Below are 9,764 nucleotides of genomic sequence, written 5' to 3' on the forward strand. Positions count from 1 at the left end.
GCGCGCCTGCGCATCCGTTCTCCTCCCATTGGCCTTTGCGCGGCGGCGCTCTCCGGCCGGCGCAGGACGCACCCCGCGATTGGCCGGGCGGCGGCCGCCGGGGGTGTGTCCCGGCCGCGCCCCGCCCCCTCGCTCCGTCCGCGGGGTGCGCGCGCGGTGGCGGCGGCGGCGCGTGGCAGGTCCGGCGGGCGCGAGGCGGCGGTGGCGGCCCTACCTCGGCCCAGCCTCGTCCGCCCGGGGCCCGCCAGGCCCGACCTCGGACCCGGCCCGCCCCGGAGCGCCGTGGCCTCGCCCCGGCCCGGCCCGGCGCCCCCGAGGGAGCGGCGCTGCCGGCCGAGAGCGCAGGCCCGGCCATGACCGACTTCAAATTGGGCATCGTGCGGCTCGGCCGGGTGGCCGGGAAGGTGAGCGGGCGGGCTGCGGCGGGTGGGCGGGGTACGGAGGCCGCGGGCGCCCTGTGCCGGCCCGGCCGCAGCCGCCCAGCGCCCCGAGGCCCGGCGGGCCTAGCGGCTGCACCTGCGCGCGTCCGAGCCGGCGCCTGGCCGGGCGGAGCTCTCGGGGCCGGACGTGGGGCGGCGCAGCTCCCTCGCCGGCCCCCGCCCCCCGAACCTCGCACGTGCGGCGCCGCGGCGCCCGTGGGCCTGGAGTCCCGGCCAGTCCGAGCCAGGACCTGCCCGGCCGCTCCCCTTGGCCGCATCTCCGAAGGGAGGGAGGAGCGAGGCTGGTGAAGCCCGCTGAAGGGAAGCGGGCCCAGACCCTAGGAGAGAGGAATAAGTGGGGCGGAGGGGACTGCTGAGGCCGTTGTTTTATTACTAGGGAACGGGGTCTGGGCGGCTCAGAGACCCCTGCCAGCCCACGAATCCATGCACGAATGCTAGCCCTTCAAGCTCTTCTTGGGAACGTTTCAGGCAGAAAACTGAGACGGTAATCCAGAGAGCACGTGTACTGCTGCTAAAGCATAAGGTGCCAACTTATCCTTCAACTCCACTGAAACCCTCCCTGTGGGCACTGGTGCAGAAAACTTCGGTGCAACCTGTTAGAGTTGGTCGTGTGTGGATAAGTGTTGGAGCCCTGCAGCCACTTCACTGTGCAGATCAAGATGAGCCATGACTGGCTTTGAACACGTCTGCTCCGGGCCTAATGGGGTGGAGCAAGGCCCTCACCTGCTGATCTGGAAAAGATGCAGCTGGTCCTGCTGGAGCTGTAATTGTCATCGTCTTCACACCTATCCCATGTGTAATGGTTTGATGTGTGTTATTTTCAGACCAAGTACACGCTGATAGACGAGCAGGACATCCCGCTGGTGGAGAGCTACTCCTTCGAGGTGAGGGCAGCCTCTGCATCCGTGCTGCTCTGGTTGGGTGCTGGGAGTGCTCAGGGGGAGTGAGTTTCCTGACCGGCAATCTCGAGATGGGATGACAGGTGCCAGCCGGCCGCAGCCAAAGCCCAGGCTCCACCCAAGCCCGCCCCCCCCCCATATGACACTGGTCTTTCTCACTTTTTGTCTGTTGCTAGCTCTTGAGAATACTACCTTATGTATTACCTTTTGTCGTGCTTTTGATTGGATGTCTGTTAAAATGGTGTGTTTACCTGCTTCTGTTGTTCTCATCTTCTTTGCTGTGAGGCCATATGTAGCCCCTTCCTAGGGGTCTTGTTGAGGAGCCCCTGCTCTGCTGCAGGCGGCCGTGGCTCCTTCTCTGTGGTCCTACCCCACTCTTTCATCTCAGTGCCACACACTTCTGTAGCCACTGCTTGTCTGTGAGTCTTTCGCCCTTGCTGGATTGTGGGCGTTTATAAGGATGGGAAAATGCTGTCCATAGGTTTGGCTTTATTTTTTTATTTATTATGTATTTTTTTGAGACAAAGTCTTACTACATTGTCCAGGCTAGCCTCGAACTCTCAATCCTCCTGCCTTATCCTCTCTGAGTGTTGGAATTACAGGCGTGCAACACCACTCCCTGCTTGTTCACAGTATTTTGCAAGGAGTTGTTCTTGAAGTTTTCTTGCTAGAGTGGAGGACAGAGTTGGGACATGGCTGGTGTTTGGTGCCCTGTGTCAGTGGGACCCTCTAGAGACTCCTAGTATCTCTAGACTGGCATTTGTCCCTGTGGCTGTGCTATTTTTCTTTCTTTTTCTTTTCTTTCTTTTATTTTCCCAGTTACTCAGGATTGAACCCAGCATCTTCACGCTGAGCTACATCCTCAGTTGCTTTCTTATTTTTTTTTCTTAGATTCTTTTATTGGTACACTTTAGGTATACAGTATGTTTACATTTATCATTGGATGCTTATACCTGTACATGATGTATCTTGGTTCTTATTTTTTCCCCATTTCCTGTCCTCCCTTCACCTCTTCCTTCCACCCTTCCCCATTTACAAAGACTTTGTTTCCACTTTTTCCTTTTCTCATAATTTTTCCTTTCCCTTCTTTCCTTTCCCCTACCCCTCCCACTTCCCCTACCCCTTTGGACCTTTTCTTCCTATTTCACATTATCAATTTTAATCATTATTTACACTTTCAGTTTCTCACACCAGAGAAACTTTGGTATTTACACGTGTGTCCTACTTATTTCACTTAAGAGTATGTCCTTAATATGCATCCGTTTAGCTATAAATGTCTCTAGTTTCTCTGCTTTCTTTCTTTTTTTATGGTACCAGGGATCGAACTGAGGACCTTGTGCTTGCGAGGCAGGTGGCGGAACCACTGAGCTAAATCCCTGGCTCTGCTTTCTTATTTTTTGAGACAGGGTCTTACTAAGTTAACCACGTTGCTCAAACTTGCCATCCTTCTGCCTCAGCTTCCCAGAGTGCTGGGTCACAGGTGTGCACCACTGCACCCAGCTTTGCTTGATTTTCCTAAGTGGGATTTGAAACATTGCTGAGAATTGGAGGCTTTTAACAGACCTTTCTTTGTTTCTTTCAGGCTCGAATGGAAGTAGATGCAGACGGAAATGGTGCTAAGATATTTGCATATGCCTTCGACAAAAACCGAGGCAGGGGATCGGGCAGGCTCCTCCATGAGCTGCTGTGGTGGGTATTTTCTGGCTGCCTTGTCTCTACCAGGTGCTGTTGGGCTCTGGTGGGCACAGGCTGCTGGAGGCAGCAAAGCCCCCATCAGGTGGAGCTGAACTAACGTGACCTGGATTTGAGAGTTACTTGTGTACTTTGCCACTAATGAAAGGAAAGATGAATTTGCATGTAGTGGCACCAAATGGGCTTTTTCCTGGGGTGGGTCTTCTGTCTTTTTTTTTGGTAACAGGGATTGAACTGGGGACCTTGAGCTTGCAAGGCAGGCACAGCGCCACTGAGGTAAATTGGAGTGGGTCTTCTGGAGAAGGAGGGTTCTTTATTCACTGGGCTTGCACTGAGCTTGGCAGTGGGACATGGGCCCCTGCTTCTTGGTATACACAGTGGGGCTCAACTATGGAGACCATTCACCTGCAGAGTTTGACTCCAGGCTGCCTGTGTAGGTGGGTTTTGGGTTCCATCTTAGCTGTCTGTGTCCAGGCCTTAAATCTAAGGCAGAATCATCCATGTGGTCCCCATTCTATCTGGGCAAGGACTTGGGTTCCTCTTGGGCATTATTCACAAGTGTCCCCATCAGTAGGATGGGACAGTTCAGACCCCGTGGGTGGTGTTTCTTGTTGGACCTGTGGACCAGACCTGTGTGCTTAAGCAGAAATATCTGCAAGGCATGGAGGCAGCACTCAAGGGAGTTGTCTTTTCCTAGGGAGCGTCACAGGGGCGGCGTGGCTCCTGGCTTTCAGGTGGTGCATCTCAATGCTGTGACTGTGGACAATCGCCTGGACAACCTGCAGCTGGTGCCATGGGGCTGGCGACCCAAAGCTGAGGAGATCTCCAGCAAACAGAGGTGGGTTTTCCCAGCCATGCCTCCTGCTGTACTCCAATGTCTCTGTGTGCCTTGGGACCTCCATGGTTTCCTGAGCAAGGGAGGAATTTTGATGGTTCTCTTTTTGGGCCCATCAGTGCTAATTGCCTCTAGGAACCCTGTAGCTGATGGCATGGGTGGGGGCCACGCCCTTGCAGCTTCCTCCTGTCCATACACCTGGTCTCCTTGTCGCCGACTTTGAGAAAGTCTTCCTGAGTAGTTGAAGGAAGCAAGGGTCCTATGGCCCCATGGATTGGTCTTTTGGCCTCTGCCCAGCTCTCTATAGTCCTGAGAACTGCGTTCTGTGCGACCTTCTCATTTGGCATTCCAGTTCCTGCTGGCCAGGACCAGCCCAGCTGCGAGACTCACAGCCCTTGGGAAGAACCAGGGGGCAGCAGGAGCCAGCTTGGAGCGAACTGGGCCCGGGGTGCCCAGTCCCATGTGTGTCATTGCTGGCTCAATGCAGCCTTTCTTTTGCTTGTTTGTTTGTTGGGTACCAGGGATCAAACTCGGGTCCTTGCACTTGCGCAACAGGCGGTGAAACCGGTGAGCTAAATGCCCGGCCCGTTTGCAGCCTTTCTTGATGTCAGTGCTGACTGCCACAGCAGACAGGCGGAGACGTGTGGTTAGGGTTCAGGGTTTGGGACGGTGTGTGGGACCTTTACAGGCTTTGCCTCTGGCTTATGCCAGTGGCCTGCATTGCTGAGGTAGAAGTGGCGGTGTGAGGGACGCTCCCTGGGCCATTGCTCTAGCCATGCAGATTACATGCTTTGTTTTTTGGTACCAGGGATCGAACTCGGGTCCTTGCGCTTGTGGACTACATGCTTTTCATGTCCTGTGTAGACCTCACAGAGTAAAGGCAGAGCCTGTGAGTGCCTTGGCTGCTGGTTTTGTTCCTGCCCTCATATCAGTGTTTTGGCACTTAATTTCCTCTCAACCCCACCCACACCAGGGATTGAACCCAGGGCCTTCATGCTGAGCTGTATCTCTAGCCATTTAAAAAATTTTCTTGGTTTGGGGGGTTTTTTTGGGCGGCGGGGGGATAGGGTCTGGCTATGTAGTTCAGACTGGCCTAGAACTCACTGTGTAGCCCAGGCTGGCCTCGAACTCACAGTGATCCTCCTGCCTCAGCCTCCCGAGTGCTGGGATGACAGGTGTGCGCCACCGTGCCTAGTTTAAACCTTTTGAGACAGGATCTCTCACTGAGCTGCCCAGTCTGCCTTGGACTTGTGACCGTCCTGCCTCAGCCCCTCTGAGTACAGGGTTACAGTCGTGTGCCTCTATGTCTGGTGAAAGTTGAGTAGGCTATTTATCTGCTGGGGATTATGTTAGTTTGGACCTTGGGTTCAAGTGAAAGAAGCTGAGCTGAACTTGCCTAAAGCAGAGTGGGCACTTACTGGCCCTGGCTGGAAAGCAGAGCCAGGACAGTGCCCCACCTCCAGTTGTACTGTACCTGGGACTCTTTAGCATCGGAGTGGACACCAGCAACAGAAGACACCCTGGCCACCTTCCCTGGCTGTGTGCAGGACCCCTCCCATGTCACCACCGTGGGCATGTCTGCTGTGACTTGGCCGTCCTGAGGCTGAGTGTTGCCTCTACTCCTCTGAACACCCCCGAAAGTCACACAGTAATGGCAGTTGTGAACCCGTTTGGAAAAGGGGCAGTTCTAAGCCAGGGGCAGTGGGCTGGAGCAGGTCCACTGCCTAGGGCCCTGCTGTGGCCACTTGGGGGTGAGTCCTGACAAGGCTGTGCCTCAGAGGCAGCTCCTGCTGGTGGACGTGGCCTAGGTGGCCCACGGCCCATCTAGAATGCAGGAGTGTGTAGTCAGCTTCTGGGTCCAGCCCACGGCCAGGAACAGCAAAGACTGCCTGAGGAGTAAAGTCCCAGCTGGCCTGGGCTTGTGTCCTCTGTGTGGGCTGGGACAAAGATGCTGGCTTCCCCCAGGCTCTGCCTTTCTGCTCTGCTCTCCTCTCACTGATCAGTGGTCATCATGGGGTAATAAGTTCAGCCCCTGCACGAGTGTGCCCCACTCTGAACCTCCAGAGGATGCTCCTGAGCATTTGCTGTCTTGCAGGCCCTCCTGGAAGCACTCAGGAAGCAGCCCGAGTCTTCCACACACCAGACCTTCTAGCCAGCGGCATGGAGGGCAGGCTGGCTAGGGGGTGGCTTATCAGCTTCTTGGCTTCCAGGGCATAGGCTGTGCCCCCCTGAAGTCCAGGCAGGGCTTGGGCGCCTTATGCTCTTGCTGGGGGCTTAACATTGCAGCATGTGCTGTTCGCACCTCAGTTCTTTAATTCTTGGTGGTGTCTGGTGCACCTAAGCAGTAGGAGTTTCAGAAGGTCATGGGGCAGCTCCCAGTGTCAGAGAGGAAGTGGCTGTGAGGCCACAGGGGCCTGCACGGGTCAGGGCAGGAAGGGCTGACATCCATGTTTGTGCCTGCTCTGTGCCTTTGGTCAGTTACTGGGCAGAGAGGCAGTGGGAGGACAGTGCCGAGCCAGAGTCAAGTTGGTGGGATGCAGATGGGCTGGGGGTGTCCTGGCGCCACCCTGCCCCATGTGCTGCCTGGCCTGGCAGGCACACAGTGAGCTTCTGCTTTCTTTTAGGGAGCAGAGCTTATATTGGCTTGCAATCCAGCAGCTTCCCACAGACCCCATAGAAGAGCAGTTCCCTGTCCTGAATGTGACCCGGTACTACAATGCCAACGGGGACGTGGTGGAAGAGGAGGAGAATTCCTGCACCTACTACGAATGCCACTACCCGCCCTGCACAGCCATCGAGAAGCAGGTGCCGCAGCGGCTTGGCTGCCCACCACTCCCACCCTGCCACCTGCCTGCCTGTGGTCTGGGGTCCACCCCAGTAGACCCTGGGTGCCTCTTGCTCTCCCACCAGGGTGGCTGTCCCTTTGGTGCTGTGCCCACCCAGGTGGGCATTCCTGTCCCCATGCATGGATCTTTTTGTGTTTGCTTGTGGTGCTGGGGATTGAACCCAGGCCTGCCATGCTGGACAAGCGCTCTGCCACTGAGTTGCACCCCAGCCAGGGCATGGGTTCTGCTAGGCCCTTCCAGGTTCCACGATGTGGCTCCCCCCAACACGCACATGACAGTGAAGCCATGATGGTCTGTGTTTCAGCTCCGGGAGTTCAACATCTGCGGACGTTGCCAGGTAGCCCGGTACTGCGGCTCCCAGTGCCAGCAGAAGGACTGGCCTGCCCACAAGAAGCACTGCCGGGAGAGGAAGCGTCCCTTCCAGCATGAGCTCGAGCCGGAGCGATGACGGGCCGCGGAGCTGTCATGGCAGTGGGGCTTGTGGCCTCCAGCTCTTCGTGGGTACAGCGGAGACTGGCGGTTGGACCTAGAGGTGCTGAGGAAGCCAGTGTCGGCCCAGTCACCGTGAAACTCCCTGCAGCACACATTTGTGGGGACAGCGCCCTCCAGTGTTAGTCTCCAGCAGAGACAAGGGGGAGGTTCCCCAGGACGTTTCTCATTATTTATATGTTAATATGTTTGTAAACTCATGTACAGTTTTTTTGGGGGGAGACAAGGGGATGGTTAGAAACTGCAAATAGACTCACTTGGTGAAACCCTAAAATGGCAAACAGTTGGCTATGTGTCTAGAAACCATCATGTAGCCGAGCTTCTGTCCTTGGCAGTGGGGCCCCGTGGTGTGGCCTGCACAGGTTGAGTTTGAAAGGGCAGAGTAAAGGGGTGGAACCATCTCTGTCTTGGCTGTTCTCTCCCTGTGCAGTTTAGGTTCAGTGTGGACTCAGCCATGTGGCGTGGATTGGGAGAACCGGCCCCGTTCCATGTGGCCTCTGAGGAGCAGTGTGCCAGGCCCTTCTCGGGAGCTTGGCCGGCAGTTCTGTTGGCAGGGGCCGTGGGTGCCCCGTGTGTCTGCTGGCGTTGTGTGGCCCGGGGTGCCCTGGGCCCTCACTGTGTTAGTTTTCTCTTGTTGCTCAGACAAAATACCTGACACCAAAGTTAAAGGGCAAAAGGTTTATTTAACTTGGTTTGTAAAGGTTTCAGTCCGTAATCAAACTGGCTCCAAGACAGGGTGGCAGAGGGGCAACAGTTCATCTTAGGCAGACTGTATAGCAAAGCAACAAGAGAGCTTAACAGCTTCTTCCTGCCCCTTTTATCTTACTCAGAGTACTAGGGCGGGTAGCATTCACCCTTAATCCTAGTGCCCTCAGGCCTAGCATTATTGTGCGATGAGTCAATCCCATATTAGATTCAGCCACCTCTGAAAAAGCCCCACCTACAACTGCATAAGGCTTTTGGGGGACATCTAGACACAGCCATAGCACTTGCGCTAGTAGAGCCTCACCTTGGTTTATGCACGGTGCCACCAGGATCACAGCAGTGAGCTGTCCAGGAGAGTCCAGCAGGCCTGGGAGGTCCTGGAGTCCATGCCGGTCCTGTCCTTCCCTTTGGGGAGCAGCATCTGAGGGCTGCTCAGCATCTGCACACAGCAACTGCAGGAAAACAAACCTTGGTTTGTAGCTGTGACCTTCCCTGTCCTGAGCTCTCAGCTGTCCAACCTGGCCCTATGTTGGTCTGTGTCTTAAGACACTTTCCCGTCACTGGGTTGGAATATCTGATGCCTGCGATTTAAAGGAGGAAAGGTTTATTCGAGTTCGGGGTGTCAGAGGTGTCAGCCCACGTGTGGCTAGCTCCAAGGCAGAAACTGGTGGAGGGGCTGGCAAAGGAAAGCTGCTCAGCTCAAGGCAGCCAGGAAGCAGAGGCTCTGGGACAAGAATGCACCCTTCCAGGTCAGGCCGCCCATGACCCGCCCCTCCAGCCAGACCCTGTCTCCTAAGCACATGGAGCCATGAACTGTGAGTACTTTGCCCATGATTCAGTCACCTTCCCAAAGCCCCGTTGGAACACAGAAGATGGGCGTATTTTACATAATCAGTAGCAGACTGCAGGCCCCTATTATCGTCCCTCTTGTGGAACTGGGAATTGAACCCAGGCCCTTTGACTAAGCTATATCCCCAGTTCTTTTTCTCTTTAATTTTGAGGGAGTTTTGCTAAGTCAAACGAGATTCTCCTCCCTCTGCTTCCTAGAGTGCTGGGATTACAGTTCTAGGCCACTATGGCTGGCTGCCTATCCCAATGACTGAACCTTTTTAAAGTTTTCAGTGAAAAACTGCCCGCTGTGGCACACATGCTATAGGTTCGCCACCACTGCCCTGTCCCCTCTTACAGCACTTCTCCCAAATTCTAGGATGCTCTGTGTTCTCCTTGCTGTCTCTGGTTGTGTGGCCCTTTGGTGGATTTTGGTCTGTGAGCAAGGCCCTAGAGAAGCTGACAAATCCTGATGGCAGCACAGCAGCATGATCACCGCTGGGTGCTTTCTGGAGCCTGGGGGCCGCCTCATGCCCTTGGACCTTTTTACCAAGAGGCCTCACCAAGGTTCCTGAAGGTCAGGGTTTTGCTGGGTGGACGGGATCCTCATCAGACCACAGGTTGAACAGCATTGGGAAGGGGAGGTGTGTGTGACCCCAGCACAGAAGGGTGAGGTAGGCCAAAAGGACTTTGTAACTCAGGCTTCCAGTATGTACAGGGTCAGACATCTGCTAGTCCCTAGGTGCCTCCCACTGTCTCTCTGATGTCAGCAATCTGCACGACCTGCTAAGCTTAAGCCTGAATAATCATTCCATTTTAACTGGACCTCCGTACACACACTGTGAACAAAGGTCACATTCTGAGATCCTGGGGGTTGACTTCAACGTATCTACTTTAGGAGGATGCAGTTCAACGTTCATTGTCTCAAAACTGCCTTCCTCAAGGGTATTCCGTAGAACCTGGGAATTTTTTTTTTTTTTTTGAGACAAGGTCTCACTATAGTGCTGGGTGGCCTTGAACTCAAAGCGAT

At 55.2% G+C, this 9,764-nt stretch overlaps 1 protein-coding gene across 1 annotated transcript; it reads left to right on the forward strand.

Annotated features, from left to right (window-relative positions):
* Positions 1-205: 205 nt before the first annotated feature.
* Positions 206-7,602, forward strand: Zmynd19 (zinc finger MYND-type containing 19). The gene is made up of 6 exons (XM_087182638.1): positions 206-404; positions 1,265-1,324; positions 2,922-3,028; positions 3,729-3,869; positions 6,491-6,671; positions 7,017-7,602. Exons 1-6 carry the CDS (start codon positions 354-356, stop codon positions 7,158-7,160), a joined length of 684 nt encoding a protein of 227 aa, XP_087038764.1. The 5' UTR covers positions 206-353; the 3' UTR covers positions 7,161-7,602.
* Positions 7,603-9,764: the final 2,162 nt, after the last annotated feature.

This window comes from Heterocephalus glaber, unplaced genomic scaffold (genome assembly GCF_053883595.1).
Source record: "Heterocephalus glaber isolate CG9 unplaced genomic scaffold, H.glaber_assembly_v1.0 deba00001479, whole genome shotgun sequence".
In the NCBI taxonomy this organism is placed as follows: domain Eukaryota; kingdom Metazoa; phylum Chordata; class Mammalia; order Rodentia; family Bathyergidae; genus Heterocephalus; species Heterocephalus glaber.